Source organism: Mastacembelus armatus, chromosome 21 (genome assembly GCF_900324485.2).
Source record: "Mastacembelus armatus chromosome 21, fMasArm1.2, whole genome shotgun sequence".
NCBI classification, from domain to species: Eukaryota; Metazoa; Chordata; class Actinopteri; order Synbranchiformes; family Mastacembelidae; genus Mastacembelus; species Mastacembelus armatus.
In genome coordinates, this window is record NC_046653.1 from 5932353 (window position 1) to 5952948 (window position 20596).

General features: G+C 41.0%; 1 protein-coding gene across 1 annotated transcript in view; it reads right to left on the reverse strand.

Annotated features, from left to right (window-relative positions):
- The window catches only part of tmeff2a (transmembrane protein with EGF-like and two follistatin-like domains 2a), a 122945-nt gene extending 116631 nt beyond the window's left edge, over window positions 1-6314 (reverse strand). Inside the window, exon 1 of the mRNA XM_026295735.1 lies at window positions 5595-6314. Coding sequence (XP_026151520.1) covers window positions 5595-5784 — 190 coding nt within the window. The 5' untranslated portion in view covers window positions 5785-6314. The remainder of the gene's footprint in view (window positions 1-5594) is intronic.
- Window positions 6315-20596: the final 14282 nt, after the last annotated feature.

The window sequence follows — 20596 nt, forward strand, 5'->3', positions numbered from 1 at the left end:
GGAAGAACATGTATCACTTAAAACAGTAACTTAGACAGATTCATTTCCGATGTAGTCATCCTTATCATTGCCAGAACAATAGCGCAATCACGCCTTCCAGATAAAATACAGAAATACACTTTGTCTACTCTTTCTGTGATCTGTTTACAAGGGTGAAAGTGACATATCAGCTACTGCTGTGGATGTCAAGCCTCTGAATGAAACAAGCATAAAACATAAATAGAATAAATGTCCAGATGATCACTCCTCAGAAACACTGTTGCCAACAGGGTTTGGGCTTCAGAAACACAGCACAATTTAGTTATATGGCAACACATGCAATACAAGTGAGATCAACTATAAAGTTACAGAACTGATAGAACCGAAGATATAATTTCTCATATTTGTAATGGCTTAGGGAATGCAATATTTTATAAAAAATGTGTACTTCACAGTAATAAATGACATGCAATCACCCTGGGATGCAGGTTAGTTTTCATCATCCTAGTGATGTATGTGTTTTAGAATTTTTTGGCCATTGCTGCAATCTTGTTTTAGATTCAGACATATGTTTGGAAGATATCAGCAACATATGAATTAGATTTGTTATAGTAAAGCCACTTGGGGCAGCCGGTAGCTCACAGCAAGAAGGTCGTGGGACCTTCTTGTATAACGTGTGAAGTTTGCATGTTCTCCCCGTGCTTGTGTGGGTTTTCTCAAGGTAGCAAAGCAGGTATAGAAAATGGATGGATGCATGGATAATAAAGCAATTTGTCTGTTTCATTAAAACATTAACATCCAACCACTCAAAAGTGCCACTGTTTGTCACGAACAGCTGAAACTGTAGTTTATGTGGGGTTTTTTTGTTGTTGTTGAGTACTTGTTAGGCTGGCTTCTGTGTTTAACCAAATAAAGCAATTTTCTTGTTGAGCAAGTAAGAATAAATATAAAAGCTGTGCACATAAAATAACATGGTCTTCTGGCTTTAATGTTCTAATCCACAGCACATATGAAGTAAAGCATTTACATCTCCAAGAGCTGGGAGTGATTTCTGACCTGAAACTCAGTTCTGACAACTGAGTGCCTGTCTAAAAGGAAAAAAGGCCCCCTGTGTCATAAGAGATAAAAGAAATTCAGACAAATAAAAGTACCAATGCAAAATGTATCCTTCTTTCCTTCAAGCACTTGGGCTAAGAGCTACAAACCCTTAAATAATTTAAAATATAATTCCTATGATAAGAATTATTTTACTAGATGAGAGTTTGTAGTGTGCTGAAATAAAATCACCCACAGTCATAAATCAACCATAACCATCAGCATCTGGGAGCTAAGTCATTTAGCTGGAAATAGGTTTTGGACAGTATTTAAGTCCCAGTAAGTCAAGAAATATTTGTTCAATCATTTAATATTATGTGAACCACTCTGGCACTATAATAACCGATAAATACTAACCACTGATTCAAAGTCAGAGACTTAAAGAACAACTTTTAGGACAAGTTCCTATTGTCATTAATGTAGAAACTTCTGTTCTTTCTTCAGCTATGAGCAAATGAAGTTTCTTCCTCTCTTACCGTCTTCTACAGAATGTCAGTGCTGGAGACTTAGACTATGTGCACATCCCAAGTCACAGTGTGTCAGAGGCCAGAAAAAAACTTACACTTCCTGCTCCTGCCCTGCCGTTCCAGGAGGAGATTACAGTGAACTGAATAATTAACGAAAACAAGCTGGCAAACATCAAATATTGAAAAGGTAATGTTTATATGCTAACGATTAAGATGGCAAGCAAAGCACTTACTTGTCTAAAAGAGAGAGCTTGTCAGCCAAATGCATCTCCTCCTACCTATCTGGAATTTCATAACACTAAGAAGAACAATGAGTCGCCCCCCCCTCCCCTCCTGTTTTAAGCATTGTGCTGATCAATATTCAAGTAGACTAAATTAATAATGAAGGCTGAACAACCACAGTGGTGAGACATCCTTTCTTGACCTCTCTCTCGTGCTTTTTTTTTTTTTTTTTTTTTTTTTTTTGCTTTTGCAACAGGTTTTCAAATGTTTGTCATGGAGGGCATTGCAGTTCAGTCCTCATTATTATGAGCTTATTAAAAGGCACAATAGCTCTGAAGACTCACAGCATAATCAGAGCAAGGCACTTAAAAGGTTTTCCTCCATGTGGAAAACTAAAGCATTTTCAGTTAAAGAACTTTTTCAAAGCCACTTGTCACTTAGTAACTTTTGATCAAATCTCATCAACTCTGTCTTATAATTGACAAAAATAATTAAGAATAATAGTAACACTTATTCGTTTACTGCCAATGGTGTTGAAAATGCATCCAAGACCTTTCTGTTTGACACATCTTGAAAGCAGATGACCAGTTCTCTTCAGACTACTGGTAATTTAGTGCGCTTGATAGGATTCACGGGGGGCTTTGCATATTCTGCACTTATCCCTGTCACTTTAGCAATCAAAGCATCACATGGCGTTTCTGAGGTAACAATAGCACGGAGATGCAGTGAAGAAGCGATTGCGGCCTCTTCAAAGAAATTTCCCCACAGGAGATGTAAGGTCTACCCTGGGCTAAATAAATCATGAGCAGACATTCATACAGCAACACCACTACAATTCTGTGATACACTCTGATCAATTTTGAGCATCAACCGTTTTTTTAATGTAGATGAATAAAATGGCAAGATAAACATCAGCTGATTGTTGGCAAAGGTCTGCAAGTGCACCTATTAAAGATAGCACAGATTCTGCTCATTTATTCAAAGCAAAACCACCAACGGTTTGACTGTGATTATTACAAAAAAATAATTAATGACTGATTAACTGATTAATGCAACATGTGGATAAATTACCATCATATCAAGACTTCAACCACCAATTGCTTATATATAGATTTTTGTCTACCTGGTTCACAAAAAGTGATACGTTTGCTGCATGAATACAGTATTTTTAAGTATGATATTTAACCTCATTGCCTTAGTTTTATGTTTTCGTGTTGTTATATCATTACTGTGTTGGCTGATTACCATTGTGCTGTTTCCAGATAGCAACTAGTGACATAGTGGAAGATTTATAAGTGACAGCGCCAGATGATACCCTCAGCTGCTGGTGGAGACCAAAACAAAGGCAATGACAAAGACAGTGTTGGAACTACGTTCATCAGGTGGACACAAATACAACTTTAAATGGATGATGTCGTTACCCCATTTCTGGCAGTATGAATATAATCTCATTTTAATAATAATTTTAAAAACAGATTGATATTGTGTCAATGTCAACTTATTTGACTTCTTTTTCTATAAATCACTTTGTGGATTGTGCTATTTATGATGGCTTTTGTATTATTTATCTGTTCGTTTGCACATTTTTATGTATTTATTTATTTTCCTCATAATTACATTGCTTTCCATGTGTTTCTTGATACATTTTTTTTTTTTTTTTTTTTTTTTTTTACCGTGAAGCACCTTTTAGCTTTTGTTGTGAAAAGTGTCAAACAAATAGACCTTTTCTCACTGGCTTTCTTACTTGTTCTGCCTCAGTGAGGCCATCATGGCCAAAAAAGAGGTGCCAGCCAAACTGAATGACAATCTTTGTCAAACCAAGTTTTTTTATGCCCTTCTCTTTTATTCCACAGAACAGAATCTCATTCATCGCTCGTTCAAAGGCAGCACTGCTGAAACTGGTCCCCGACTGACATTACTGCTCATAAATATCTGTGTCTTAGCACCGAACCCATCTCTAAACTGTGTTATTTTCTCTGAACTGACAACTATTATACAATGGCATTGCTGTTAAAGAGCACAAAGGAGTGGATAATTAAGCACTGAGCATCGTGTGTGTGTGTGTGTGTGTGTGTGTGTGTGTGTGTGTTCATTTTCAGTGTTGAAAGGGGCTTATCTTTTTCATAGTGGACTGCATTCCACTTGTCATGTTCTAATTATTCTGATAAATGCTGAGTGCATATGTGTGTTTTTTGTGCATTATGCTCAGCATATGCACTTAAGACTCTTCAAGGCGCCTTGGATAAAAGCCTTCGTCGAAATGCATAGGAGTGTGTGTCAGGAAGTGGGGAGGTAGGCAAGTGTGTAGCCTGCTTGGACAGGGTGTGTACCATTATCGGTCATTAGGAGCAAATCATCACCACCATCAGCAGCGGTATCACAGAATGAACATCCAATACAATACATAATGTGGTAGCCTATATTGTGGTCAACAGATGCGCCACTTCATCACTTCTATTGGCATTTGCTGGGATTTTTGGAACAAAAACTCCATATAACCATTCAAATGCCAAAAATACCAACTTATAGATCAGAGTAACAGAACATTTATCATGTGTTCTGGCCTTTAATTTAATTAGCCTGTTAACAGTCATCATTTTCAGTTTGAACACTGACAGCCAAATGTGGTCCCTGTTTCTTAATTTAGGGCAGGTCACCTGAATGTAACATACAGAAATGAGTGATTTCCTCAGCCCCCTGTCAGCTACCTGTCGCCGTAAAAACATTTCTGATGATGTTTAGAATATATCGTAGAGTTTCTCCTTTCTTTTTTATCGAGACCACCCAAGTAGTATCACCTCCTGGTAGCCTACTCCGTACTTACTCCCTGCTGCAAACGGCGTTACTCCATATTGATGCGCGGCTGTTACGAGCTATAATATCAATAGTGCCACTGCCCATGACTGTGTGGAATCGGCTTGGAGCTATTTTAGGGGCTCATACTTGGGCAGGCGACAGGGGAAATATATGGCGACACAGTCGGCTGATTTACAAAGGGAGGCGAGGCGCTGTGCTATGTAGCCCGCTCCGCAGCGACGAGAGAAAACAACTTTACAGCTCGGTGACCTGCAAAGGAAACGGCAACATTCACAGTTAAAGTGCTACTAAATGAAACAACCCTTATGCCAAATACGCTTGTAAAACCAGATTTGTAATTTTTCGTGGCGATTTGCTCCAAAACGTGGGTTATAAGACCCAATGTTCATACTGAGCTATTGACTGCAGATGAAATATCAACGAGTTGACCAGAGCCATTTATGCTGAAGTTACAGAGAAACCACATCAAGTATTTCGACTTACTGCGAGTGTGTGCAGCCTAAAGCTGGCAGTGCTGGGATTATTATTATTGTGGCGCACATCACCTTATCCTGGCGACAAATTTGCCAATCATTCCCTGCTTCAGCCGTTTTTAAAAGGATCCTCACTGCTGCTGCTTTTAGTTAGTGGCCCCATGCCTGCCAGCTGGTTATTCATGATCGGTGCGTTATCAGAAACAAACTCAACAAGGCTAAATGTGCACCAAGCAAGCCCAAACTCCGCATCCTCTCATCATGGGGCTTTGCAGTGTTCAGTTATCAGCAACCAAAAAATGCTCCGCGGCACCAGCACCAGACCTATGGTTACTGGTTGCGATCACTGAGCCACAATAATACCAAAGAGGCGTCTCTTATGGGCGCTCTGGTGAACTTTGATTCGCTCCTCTAATGCTGCTTAGTCCTGGTGGTTTACTACTGTTATACACTTAACTTAGGCAATAGATGCTGATCTAGATCAAGCACACTCACAGCTTGGAGAAAGGCTGCAACTCTGCTTTTATGTAATGATTCTCACCGGAGCAGTTCCAGCCGGTCGGCGTCTGGCAGTCGCTAAGGGAGGAAGGGAAGGCGCGCAGCTGCTCCACAGGTAAAGTGGCGAGAAACGAGACAAGGGTGATCCTGAGCCAGCCTCCCGCCGCGCAGCTCCACTGGCGCAGCCGTTGGGGCTCCTCGAGCGGTGCCTGCGCCGCCACGGACAGACCCATATTCTCAGTGGCCACGACAGCACAGGCGAGGTGGGAAAGAGACGCAGACGCGCACCGACAATTCCAATCCCGACAGGTTCAGCGGGGCGCCTAGAGACCGACAGCAGACCATTTTCCGAGCGACACCGAGCGCCCCATGTAGCAATGCCCCGCGTAGACTGACGAAATGGGTTCCGCCCGATCCAAGAGAGGCTGCCGCAATAAGAGCAGGGTTGTAGAGAGGGGGAAACTGTCGAAGGTTTGGTGAGCGATGGAGGAGGTTATGTGGGATGATGGAGTCGGGTGAAAAAAGTTAGCCAGGCACGCAAGAAGACTTAACGAGACGAGCAGGATGCTCAAGGATGAGGAGAAGGGAGGAATGATGGAGGGGGGATAGAGGAGGGTGACACAGAAGGAGGTAAGAAGTGGAAAACTGAGAGCATGTAGCCAGAGAATCCCACAGACAGGGGTTCGAGACGACGGCAGCTGTGTAATAGTATCCACGGGTGAAACGAGCAGCTCTCCTCCACGAGCGGAGCGGTCCTCCTGTTTACTTTGTATGTGTGGTGCGTTCAGAGTCGAAACGAGTTGGTATGTCTCTCTCTCTCTCTCTCTCTCTCTCTCTCTCTCTCTCCCTCTCTCACCAGCAGCTGGTTATGATCACATGGAGGGCAATGTGAAGAGAGAGACGGGGTCTCCTCAGTAATATCTTACTGGTGGAGCAGGCAAATAGAAAAAGACAGAATCAGAAAAAAGACAAAGAAGAAAACAGACAAGCAGTCCTCTGGGGCTGGTCCTATCGGTTGGTGCTGGCTGCACCACGGACTGGCAAGACGGGGAGGAAGCGCTGCCTTTTTAATTGGCCAAGAGAATTTAAAAAGTCTGCAGGAATCGATTCTTCCAGCCTCGCCTGGGATAATTGTCCCGCTTTGAAACGACACTGACACTGTTCCCATGCGTCTGCCTTCAGGCGATCCGCAGAGACCTCAGTATTATTCATATAGGCTATTTTATGTATAACCTACCACTGTCACGCGGTGCAGGATGCGGCTAATAACCGTCACGCTTTCCCCCGCAGAAAGAGCCCAGCGTCTGCACGAGTTAAAGAGGTGAAGTCTAACATCAGGCCGAGAACACTCACCCTCTTTGAGCCAAGGAAATTAGAAAGCATGCGCCCGTAGAAACCTCAGTGAGAAAACAAAGGGGTTTCTGTTAAGGCTCGCCGTGCCATAAAGACACTTGACCTCATGATATTAAAGAAGCAAAACTGCCCTTACTGTTTTCAGTTATTTAAAGATCAATAAATGGGAACAGCCATCCGTTTGTCTCAGCTAAAAGGGTTCACGACAGGCAAGTTTTATCAGCTGTGGCAACCAGCAGATACACACGGACACGATGGCACACTGTATACTGTAGGGGTGTGCGTGTGCGCGAGCGCGCGCGCGTGTGTGATATTAGTGGTGACTGAATTTGAACATGGCTACCACAGAAATCACTATATCAATAATGTTATGTGCCACTAATGCCAGGACAGTTTAAAGCCCCTCAGGAATGTCATACTTAATGCACACATCCAGATAATCATAGTCATACATCGACTATAAACACCTGTGATGCTCATTTGGTTTTAGTTTTACTAGGGTAAATTCCCATTGAATCAGCTGATGTTGAAATTATTATGTGTATACTGCTGAGAGTGAGTCCTATACTGATTTTAAGCATCTCTTAAATTCACTCTTTTGGTTTTGCTCTCCATACATTTACAATAGAACAGCATTTCCAGGTAAAAGTGTAATGATTCTGCATGCCTAAACCAGCTGCCCCGCACTAGCACTGACATACTCATTGTATTAGCTGCACTGCAAACTCCTTAGCCAGCACTAATGCAACAGATATCAAGCAACATATGCATTTTATTGGTGTCATGTGTTTGAAAACCTAATCAATGTTTCTACCAACTCCTGAACACAATATGTGTCAGCTGCTTAATGCTCCACAGTGCTCACCAGCTGCCATAGATGGAGTACTGTACAGGTCCACTGTCCACAGGCCCAAGGGATCAGGGGGTCCCTAGACCAGATAACCATGGAGGCATTGTTAACCTTTCTGTCTGACAGTCAAACAAATTACTACAAAATGTCAGCACATGCAAAACTATACAAAAGTAGTTTAAGGAAACAACACCAAAGATGACAGCAGAAATATGAAAAATGATCAAATGAAACACAAAACAAGCCAACTAAGTGAGAAATGACTACAAAGAGATGTAAAATGAACAAAAGTTGACATAAAATAGAAACACAAACTTGACTACAAGTTATGTGGTTGCTCAGTCTGTTCCAAGTATTGTCTGAAGATGTGTAGGGGAGGTGGGGCCTTTTACACTTATGTGGCCAGAGGCCCATTGTCTCCTAATCCATCCAAGCCAGCTGCCACCTTTGTCTGGCTGCCATTCAGAGCAGGTCAGGTACAAGTAGGTACTGAGCATACTGAACATACAGCAGATTGCTTTCTACATTAGGAAATGATGCTGATGATAGCACTGAAAGTAAGCAACAGAGGTAGTGTTGTAAGCTGTAAAGCAGAGACACTAAGTTAAAAGACTACATAGCTTATTGCGAACTGCAAAATCTGGAGATAATTCTCAGTGACTATGAGCAATACCATTCATATCTACATCAGTCAGATGACCTAATGTTAATACAGGTGTAAACATAGTGATTATAGCAGCTTTAAGTAATGTCACCTAAATATGTCTGGCATCTGTTTGGATATATTACTGCCACACACTGGCCAAAAGATGATCGTATTGTTTAATTGTGCATTAATTGAGTTTGGAAGATTGGACAAATATAATTTTGTTTGAAAGTTCAATATTGACAAAAAAATCTTAGCACAGTGTTAACTTATTATAAGACTTTGCAGGCATTTTAACCGCGTGATTGTTTTTTCCAGCTGATAGAATTTGTTCAGTTGTCATGGAGATGGTTCAGTTGTTATCAAATGTCCTAATTCTGGAAACATGGACACGTTATAACAGATGGTTGTATTTGTGGAGGAGATTGTAACTTGTAACATGATGTGGCTGAAATCTCTGAACAATTTCCAGTGGACTTTAGCTGCTGCCCAGATGTTAGAGGCTAGAATTTAATGATAGTGGCTACTTGCGGATGTGGCCCTGACACTGAATATGAAATTTACCCTGAAAAGCTTTTTTCAAATCAATGTTTACAATGATTAAAATGTCTGTATAATTTATTTTGTCAGGTAAAATCAGAACAATTACCATAACAGAAGTTTAATTAATATGTATTGGGGTATGAGCCTAAAACTATGACAAGCATGATGAAAAGAAGAGGCTAACTAGAGGAGTGGTGGCAAGGCAACCCGAGGCTGCCTTTTTCACTGGTGCTAATTTGGATTTCAAAGAAAGGTTTCTTTCTTTGCTTCCAGCAGTCTTCATTTGACCACTGAAGCATTTAAACATACTGTACAGTTGCAGATTTCCTTGTCTATAATCTAGTGTGTGAAATAGAAGTACAATAGGAGAAATATGAGTAAAACATGGCCATTTTTATGCAACAGAGTGAGCAGCTGGTTTAACCCATTTCTCTGTAAGCAACAGTGAATCCTTCAATTGAAGTGTGTACATATTCTTTCAGCAGAAAAGCTGCGGAGAGGAAGCTTTAGACCTTATTCACATTAGTGGCACTTGTAACACCATCACCAAACTTACAACCACTATGAGTCATCTTGGCAGAGAGACTGAAAAAAACAAAACAACTTGCACACATTGGTTTTTGAGCAATCACCAACAGAAGCGTCTTTCTGGAGTAGTTTATTTAGTGTGGCACTCCAACCGTTAGGGCTGATTCAATGCATTGCATTGGAAGAGGGAAAAACACGTCAGCTAAATGCTGGGACATGAAAGATTGGGTCAGCTAAGTGGACCAGCCTGGCTTAGTATGGTTAGAGTAGTGGAAGTCATCACATGGGCATGAGTCATGGTCACAGACCAATTAGTATATGGTCATAACTTAATTGCTTTCAATACAGTCTATTTAATGGCCATGTCTATAAACAGTGGCTGGTCTGGGTCAGAGGTCAAGTAGCATTTTTCATTCCAAGTCTGACTCAGCTCACCAATAATATCACCAGAAGTTGTTTTGCTCATGTGTGTGCAGTGGCTTCTCACCACCACACTGTGATTTATAAAAGGGAAGGTTGACTTTAGATAGTGAGTTCACATTTGAGGTTCTTTATTTTACTGGCAGGGGATATAAACAAAGCAGCAGTTTAGCGCTTAGATACTAGACTAGGATGTAAGGGTGAGTCAAAAAGCCAAGTGCCGTCTTTGAAGAGTCTCTGCTCTGACTCGGAGGATTTGGACCACTGTGACAGCATCTGACCCCGCTGACCTTTACCACAGCCATTTCACAAGTGATGTCACAAACAAAAACACAGATTTCTAGGCTTAGAGAAAGCTCTACAATTGTTAAGTCTTACTAAATTCACCATACCATTAATAAGAGCTGATCATTTAAGTTATGTAAATTGTTTTAAAGACACCTCTTTTATGTTGGTTTTGTTTTGGGAAATAGTCCCTGGGCCATAAGGGATTTTTTGTGTTCACAGCAGATGGTCATCATAAGCAAATACTGAAAACTCATGTAAAAATGCAGCCTTTTTCAATCTTTAGAAAGGGTAAAATGTGGTGACAGCATCAGGGGCATCAAAGGATGTCATTATGTGGCAAAATAGTTGGATCTGTTTCAACCTGTGTCAACAACACAATGTGGCATCATCCAGCAAGCCATTTCTGGTCAGCATTGCCGAACATCCAAAGTCAACTGTATGAGAAACACAGCACTGAGAGTGAGGACAAATGAAATGCATGAAATAATATGAATGAACGAGGCCAGTGAAGAAAAAGGTGAAGCCAACTGCCTGGGCTGTTTGGACCAGCTTGGAGGAAGTGGTCAGGCCGTGACCTGAAGGAACTACCAGAGCTTGGGTCAGCCCTGGATACCGGTGTGATACCTGGGGGACATTGTGGGGATGATACAAGGTCACAATAAAAGCTATTCCTAGGGTATTCCAACTGTTATTATCATTAGAAGGACTATGTACAGTGCAAAGGCAATGGGTAAATCCAGCATTAATCACCACCAATCTCTTTCATTCTTATTCTAATTTATCATCCTCCCTCTTCAAATAGTATTTTTATGTGAAATTTGTGAAGTATTTAAAGAATGTAATTTTTTTTAAAAAAGATGACATTTTAATGAGAGATTTTACCATTAATTGGGAGGACAGATCATTTAAAACGAACCTTAAAAAGATCATTATTATGATCTTTGATCTCATGCAGCTGATAATTGGATCCACAAACCAGAGCTCCAACTGAGCCAATATTTAGTCAAAGTATTTTAAATTCTTTTAATATGTTGATGGCTTCTCTGACCACAATTTGACTCAAATGATTTACCCTTTTGTCAGGAAAAATGAATATGAATATGAATGTATTCCACCAGAAATAGACATGGAAAGTTTTACTATTATTGAACAGACTGAATGGGATGATTTCTGTTGTCAAATATTCTCAAAAGTAGTACAGAATACTGTCAAAGGTTTTAGGCAAGAATTTAAGCACAGGAATAAAAATATCCTTTATTGGATAAATGAATGTGTATTAAAAATTATGAAGCAATTAGATCTTGTATTAAAAACTGCAGTTAAAATATCAAGAAAGTCATGAAGATAGTGGTTTTTCATTTTGATGAAAAATTAAAAGAAATTTCAAGAAATCAGTCAGAACCAATTTAGAAAAAAATAACAGGGAACAGAATAAAAGTGTAAGATTAATGGAAATTGAACAATCTCACAAACACCAGTGGAAGCAGTGGAAGCTTTGAAACACCATTTTATTGATTCTGTAGTTATAGCTACACAGTGTTTCTCACTGGAGTGCAAAAACATTTGTCCAATTAATACAGAGGTGACTCTCAGCATAAGGAATGTCACTGAAGCAGTGATTATGACAATGATCAGGCCTCTTGACCAGGTTGTAAGAGCCCAGTATGACACAAGCCAATCCTATTACAAAAATGACTGAGTTCTCAAGTCTTCAGGGACTATTTCCTGTCTGGAAGTCAGCTGCTGTTGTTTCAACATTCAAGAGTGGAGATTCTCATTCTGTCTGTGATTACAGGCCTATCAGCATCTTACCTACAGTGGCTAAGATTACAGAGAAACTGGTAGCTGAACAAATTATCTGCCAATTGAAAACCAGTTCATTTGCCCTGCACCCAATGCAGTTTTGCATCAGGGTTAATTATTCAACTGAGACAACCATGAGTTTTCTTTTAATTTTATTTTTTATACTGTGAATCATAGAGAACAACACACATTGCCAATAAACCTTCAAACTACATGGTTCATGTAACATCATGGTTGAAGCAATGCAGCTGGCATCTAAACATGTCTGAAACTGTAGGTGCATTTCTCACCGAGATAAACTGTTCCAGTGTAGAGGCAGATGTTTTTTTCTATCTGGGTGAGGCTTTTACATGTCAACAGAGGCAGCTAGAATGTGCATTATGGTCATTTCCCATAGCGCTCTGTACCAACACACATTTGCTGATTGGCTGATTTAAAACTCACAACTCACAGAAACTGTTAATTGAACATCAATCTCACGTTGTTGTCTTCAGTTTGTCTGCGCTGTGTCAACTGTTGCTCTCTTGCTATTGTCACTGTGCCTACAGCATGACTTTTATTGCAGCCTTATATTCATTGTAGTGTTTGTGGTTCTATCTGTGCTCTTATCTGGTATGTTTTATTCAACGCATTTTAATGTTATATATATTACTTTTTATTTCTCCATATGTATTGTAATGCAACCACAAGGGGGCATAGTCCAGTGTCTTCATGTGCCGGTCCCAAGTCCGAGTAAATGCAGAGGGTTGTGTCAGGAAGGGCATCCAACGTAAAATTTGACTTCCATACCGGATCGGTCACGGCACGGGTTAACAACGACTGCCACTGGTGCTGTTGACCTAAAGGGTGCCAGTGGAAATTGGACTACTGTTGGTCAAAGAAGGAGAGGAGGAAGGTGTGTTTGTAGGCAAAGAGAGAAGAGGAAGGGCAGGAGTGTAGGACTTAGAGTAGGGACTTTGAATGTAAGGACTTTGTCAGGGAAAACTAGAGAGTTGGCTGATATGATGGAGAGAAGAAAGGTGGATATCTTGTGTGTTCAGGAGATCAGGTAGAAAGGTAGCAAGGCCTATAGATTAGGAACAGGGTTCAAGCTGTTTTATCATGGTGTGGATGGAAAGAGGAATGGAGTAGGAGTTATCCTGAAGGAGGATTTTGCTAGGAATGTTCTGGAGGTGAAGAGAGTGTCAGATAGGGTGATGAGTCTGAAGCTGGAAGTTGAAGGTGTGATGTTGAATGTTGTCAGTGGTTATTCCCCACAGGTAGGATGTGAGTTAGAAGAGAAGGAGAAATTCTGGAGGGAGATGGATGAGGTGATCCAGGGTATCCCTAGTGGTGAGAGAGTGTTGATTGGGGCAGACTTCAACGGACATGTTGGTGAGGGAAACAGAGGTGATGAGGAAGTGATGGGTAAGTTTGGTATGCAGGATAGGAATGCAGAAGGACAGATGGTGGTAGACTTCTCAAAAAAGATGGAAATGGCTGTAGTGAACACATTTTTCCAGAAAAGGGAGGAGCATAGGGTGACATATAAGAGTGGAGGCAGGAGCACACAAGTTCATTACATCTTGTGCAGACGTTTCAACCTGAAAGAGATCAGTGACTGCAAAGTAGTGGCTGGGGAGAGTGTAGCCAGACAGCATAGGATGGTGGTGTGTAGGATGACTCTGGTGGTGAGGAAGATGAAGAGGACAAGGGCAGAGCAGAGGACCAAGTGGTGGAAGTTGAAAAAGGAAGAGTGTTGTGTGGCTTTCAGGGAGGAGCTGAAACAGGCTCTGGGAGGTCAGGAGGTTCTTCCAGATGACTGGGCAGCTACAGCTAAAGTGATCAGGGAGACAGTTAGGAGGGTACTTGGTGTGTCATCTGGAAAGAGGAAAGCAGATAAGGAGACTTGGTGGTGGAATGAGGAAGTTCAGGAGTGTGTTAAGAGAAAAAGGTTAGCTAAGAAGAAGTGGGACACTGAGAGGACAGAAGAGAACAGACAGGAGTACAGGGAGATGCAGCATAAAATGAAGGTAGAGGTGGCAAAGTCCAAACAAAGGGCAAACTTTCTTGAGGTATGGAAGTGTTTAGGAGAGGTGGCAATAGAGTTTTTGACTGGGCTACTTAACAAGATCTTGGAGAGTGAGAGGATGCTTGAGGAATGGAGGAGAAGTGAACTGGTGCCCATCTTTAAGAACAAGGGAGACATGCAGAGTTGTGGAAACTACAGAGGAATAAAGCTGATGAGTCACACAATGAAGTTATGGAAAAGAGTAGTGGAGGCCAGACTGAGGTCAGATGTGAGCATTTGTGAGCAGCAGGATGGTTTCATGCCACGAAAGAGAACCACAGATGCAATATTTGCTTTGAGAATGCTGATGGAGAAGTACAGAGAAGGCCAGAAGGAGCTGCATTGTGTCTTTGTAGATTTGGAAAAAGCGTCTGACAGGGTGCTGAGAGAGGAGCTGTGGTTTTGTATGAGGAAGTCTGGAGTGGCAGAGAAATATCTTCGAGTCGTGCACGACATGTATGAGAGCTGTAAGACAGTGGTGCGGTGTGCTGTAGGGGTGACAGAGGAGTTCAAGGTGGAGGTGGGACTGCACCAAGGATCGGCTTTGAGCCCCTTCTTGTTTGCTGTGGTGATGGACAGGCTGACAGATGAGGTTAGACAGGAATCTCTGTGGACCATGATGTTTACAGATGACATTGTCATCTGTAGTGAGAGCAGGGAGCAGGTGGAGGAAAATCTAGAGAGGTGGAGGTTTGCTCTGGAAAGGAGAGGAATGAAGGTTAGCCGCAGTAAAACAGAGTACATGTGTATAAATGAGAGGGACTCAAGTAGAACGGTGAGGTTACAGGGAGTAGAGGTGAAGAAGGTGGAGGATTTTAAGTACCTAGGGTCAACAGTCCAGAGCAACGGAGAGTGTGGAAAAGAAGTGAAGAGACGTGTGCAAGCAGGTTGGAACGGGTGGAGGAACGTGTCAGGTGTGATGTGTGACAAAAGAGTGTCAGCAAGAATGAAAGGAAAGGTGGACAAGACAGTGGTGAGACCAGCAATGTTGTCTGGTTTAGAGACAGTGTCGCTGAGACAAAGACAGGAGGCAGAGCTGGAGGTAGCAGAGCTGAAGATGTTGATGTTCTCTCTGGGAGTGACAAGGATGGATAGGATCAGGAATGAGGACATCAGAGGGACAGCTCATGTTAGATGTTTTGGAGAAAAAGCCAGGGAAGCCAGATTGAGATGGTTTGGACATGTTCAGAGGAGGGACAGTGAATACATTGGTAAAAGGATGCTGAGGTTAGAGCTGCCTAGAGGAAGACCAAAGAAGAGGTTCTTGGATGTAGTGAAGGAGGACATGAGGATAGTTGGTGTGGGTGAGGAGGATACAGAGGACAGGGTTAAATGGAGGTGGATGATTCGCTGTGGCGACCCCTGAAGGGAGCAGCCGAAAAGAAATTAATTTCTCCACATGTATTGTATTTTGTGTGTTTTTGCTGAGAATCCAAAAGTGTAGCTTAACAGTGTCTTGTATGGTGACATCTACTACTCCTTTTTCTCCTTCCATGTTCAATGATAATCTTTGTAACCTTGGGCTCATATTCTCATACTCTATTTTTTAGGTGTGACTCTGTAATATCTGTCCAGGGACTAAAAATGAAAAATAGGCTAACTCTGGCACATTTATATCAGTCTTCACTAATGTGTGTCATCTCCGTCGAATAAACTATATTAATAAAAATAAACTCTTCTGACTATATAATGATCTGTGCATGACTAAAAAGATCACTCCACCTTGTGGTGCTCTATAGACCATTTGGCCCCAAGTGACAATTTTCGAAATATATGGACAATTCATCAAAGACCTTGTTACCCATTCTGATGAAATTTTATTTATAGGTGACTTCCACATTCACCTGAATATGGCCTGTGATCTTCCAAGTAAAACCTCACTAGCACTTTCTGATACTTTTTTTCACCAGGTCTCTGTGTGAACTTACTCACTGGAGTGGTAACACCCTTGACCTGATTCTGTCTGATCTGACTATTTCCCCAAGCACATCTGCTATGTCAGATCACTTTCTTATCAAATCTGATGCAACTCTGTGCCCATATCATTGGTGCAAATGTACCAATTTACCACTTGACACACTGATCCATCAGCTTTGACTGCTGTGGGCGAGTAGCTACCAGTGGTCCTGGCTCCTTTCACTGCAGCAACAGGCGCTGTTAAAAATTGTACCAGTGACCTAAATATAGCTCAGTCTAGTGTTATGGATTCCTTTGCACCTTTTTACTACCGTAACTAGATAACTACTGGTTTACTGAAGGAACCTTGTCCTGAGTTACAGGCATGCTCACACTGTTGTTTGAATAACATATTTCTCCCATCATCGGCAAAGTGTTTTAAGGTTTAAACTGTGTGTATACATATATACACACACACACACATATATATTGTGCTTATATTAGGCCATGTTTATATATTTTGTGTCCAAGGCATGGAGGCCAACTGTGTATTCCTGGGTTGGTCAAGAGAACCTGGCTTTCTCTGTGTGGGAAGATCTGTGCCTACCAGTCATACTGGCTGCAATTTGTCAAAAACTCCCCCCACATGGTTTATCTGGGTGTAAAAAGGACAGCCGTTTTAGTTTGCTTTACCTCAAGGTCAGATGGTTTCCGTCCAAGAAAACTCTGATAAGAAAAATAGACGTGTGAAGGGCCACACAGAACAGATTGTTATAGTTCAGATCCATTTTGAATGATCCTAAATAAGAACACTGAGTGCTGGCTGTGAATTTAGCTCAAGTTCTAACCTGACTGCAAATGAATACACTGCACTGTAACTACACAGTATTTTCATAAATATCTCCTTTTCTGTCTTTGCATTAGCCTGTCTGAATACCTAGTGTGGTATCAATGATGCCCATGAAGGCTTTGTGAGGAGGAGGTCGGCCTAAACGCAGCCTAGCCCCAGGCTAAGGGCTAATTACATTTCTGACTCACTGAAATGTACACCATCTCCTGAGAGAGCATTCTGGAATAACACTCAACTCTGTATCAGATATCTGATGATTGATTTTTAACTCATAATTACTCTAATGTATTAATAAATCATCCATTTCTTTTGTAAATTTATGGGCTGACAATGTCCTGGGAATCATTTGCTGGTGTATAATACTCGTGTCAAAAGTTAAAAGGTTAGAGTTCATACAGGAATATATGGTATATAAGTGTGTCAGCAAACCGTGATGATTGCAACCACAAATTTTCAGGCTCTTGGAAGCACTGGCATTTTCCTACCTTACGTTTGTGTGTAGCTGTAAATGGCAAGCCAAGCGCTTGTCAAATCATCTTTAAACTATTGCCTTGACACACACTGATTAGAGTCATGATTCTGTGACTTGAGTTTCTCTGTTTGTGGAGTACTTTGAAATCATGATTAACCCCAGAGTAGTCCAGAGGAGAGATTCGCTTTCCATGTGCAGACCTTCTGTTCCAGGCTTTATCATCATCATCATCATCATCATCATCATCATCATCATCATCATCATCACCATCATCACCTCAAGCATGGTTATTCATCATAATCACCATCACGTTTATTGTAATTTTCTTCACATTTTCTCAGTCATTATTCTTCTTCATGCCCTCACTGGCCACAATATCCTTCACTGTCAAGTGATTCATCCAGAAGGCTTATTATTGCCTGATAATGATATCAGGACAGATTTGCAAAACACACTTTCATTTGAGTCATAAATAACTGTACTCTGCAGTTGCCTACCAGAAACAGCACTAATATTAACACACTGTTATTATTACACATTATTATTATTGCTATTCATTTATTTTATATTTTGGTATGTATACTGTAATTGACCAATACATATGTCACCATGTAACAAATGTGTGTGTGTGTGTGTGTGTGTGTGTGTGTTGTGATTGTGTTTGTATTTGCTTCATGCTATCATCACCAGCTACCCTATGCTGGTGATTGTAGCACAACAAAAAGTCATCATTATGCCACTGCCACACGTCTACTAGAAATCACATTCATAACCGACAAATTTGTTTCCAGATTATCTGACACCCTCAATAGAAATGGAAAGGGAAGGGTAGACTAACTGAAAGCATGACTAATCTGAGGAATGAATTGCATAAAAATAATGGATACAAAATGCTTATTTCAGGTAACAATCAAAAAATGACTCCCCAATACAAAGGCTCTACGTTGTAAGCAAGACTACCAGAAAATAACATGGTTCAGAATTTAAACTTTGCTGATCCTTCAAGCAGAAAATAAAAGCACTAAAGCATGCCAAAAACACTTTATTTTCCACAAGTAGGTATGCCCTCTATATGAATAAAAACAGGAAAAAAGTGCATCCATCCTTCACACGAAGCCATTCAGTCTGTGAAATATCCATCATAAATATCTCACTGTGATTTCAGTCGGATGGACGCTTGAAGGAGTGAATGAGGATGTAGCTTTTGCCTCTATCCCACTCATGGGAACTAATAGAGTTAGCCTGAGGGTAATAGCCTGCGGTACAGGGGAAAGGCAGCTGCAGCACTGTAGTTACAGTTAAGCTATACAACTTGGTGCATACTTAGACCTAGAGCACCATACTAAAAGATGATCCCCTGCAATTTTAGTGCGGTCGGCACGAATAGGAAGCAAGGCACTTATGCTGGCAGCATTACTACTTACCTGTACAGAGCTGTGCAGGCACAATTAATGGAAATTTCGCTTTTACAGACTGTCATAGCAGATAAGGCGACAATAATGTGGATGACCAGCCATGTTCATAGAGTCTAAACGTACTTTGTGAAGTCAATAATTTGTATTTTAATTTGCTAATACAATTACTCTCTATGGTAGCACAGCTCATTCATCCCCTGATGTTTGTATTACAATATTGTTTTGAATACATGGTATTATCATGTATATTTAAGAATTTCTCTTCCTTTTGCTTCTGTGACCTTTTCACATACTGACAAATAAATAAATCTACAATCGTGCTATAATGTAATAATATATTTAATATTAATATATTATTATATTAATATAATAATAATATAATTACACTCAGATATACTACTGACCATACTGAACACCTGGGACATAGCTTTCTTGGTTTGTGTATGTATCAATATGCATATACAGTAGTTACTGCATGTAGGAACAGATGTGCACATAGTGCATGTGCACGTATGTGGCTCAGTGTATCAGCAATCTGCATACAAAATGTGTCCAGCTATACCTGCTTCAATGTAAACTGGTCACCTCTTTAAACTGTAATTTTAATGAGCAGGTGCTGGGCAAAGGGACAAAAGGTATTAACCAGCTCATTTCTTCTGATTGCAGGCAGCTGTGCTCCTTTAGGTTGGATGGTGAGGGAGGGATAAACTTACACACTCCACAATCCTCAGTGGGTTTCTGTGCCATGTGTGTTTCACACGCACATGTTCAGACATCATCAAGAAAACCTCATGTCTTTTCCACATCCTACTGGATAAACAGCAGAGCACTTCCAGTATGAGACTTCAGCGCCGCTGTGACAAAGAACACCACAGGAATCCTTTCCTGCCAACTGCCATCACACCCTGTACAGCAGTTCCCCTGTATGATACATGATGAGACTGCACCTGTCTTCAGTGACAGACTGGAGAGGCATCATGTGTCATGTTACTGGAAATGTGTAATTTGTAATGGGAAGATTCATTAGTGAAGTGCATGTACAGTACCTGTTTTCACAGCCAAAATCCAGTCAGGCATGAACCACAAGCAAATATAATTCAACTGAAGGTAAAGAAAGATATGTTGTAGAAGAAATCTATTTCAAAAAAATCAAACACTGTATATGTGTTGGAGACTACTGGTAACATGCAGCTGTAGTTGGATCTTATTATGGTCTGCTGAACATATTAGAAGGCATTTTGGGAGAATGTGAAAGACATACTTTAGGATGGTCTTGTGAGGATTGAATCTGATAAGTGTTGTTCACTAGATCAAATATTAAAAGAACACTTCAGTACATCATTACATACACATACAGTGCTAATTAAGATAAGATAAGATAAGATAATTCTTTATTGATCCCACAGTGGGGAAATTCAATCGTTACCACAGGTACAGGACAACAGTAAGGTGCAAAGAATGAGAAATAAGACAGTGTGCAGAGATTAAACATTTTACAAATTTACAAATATTTACAAATAAGAATACTGTACATGTTTAAAAAAAAAAAACTACACAAGATAAGGTAACATGAAAACCTCTATGAGCACAGTTGAGTTGTTAGATTGATTGGTTGTATAATCTAACAGCGGTGGGAATGAAAGCCCTGCGGTACTGCTCCTTCCTACACGGAGGGTGTAATAGTCTTCCACTGAAGGAGCTGCACAGCGCCTCCACTGTCTGATGCAGTGGATGAGAGGTGTTGTCCATGATGGATGTCAGCATGGCCACCATCCTCCTCTCACCCACCTCCTCCACAGGGTCCAGTGGATAGCCCAGGACAGAACCGGCCCTCCTGACCAGCTTATTGAGTCTTTTTCTGTCCCGGTCTGTGCTGCCTGCTCCCCAGCAGACCACGGCCTAGTGGATAGCAGAGGCTACGACAGAGTCAT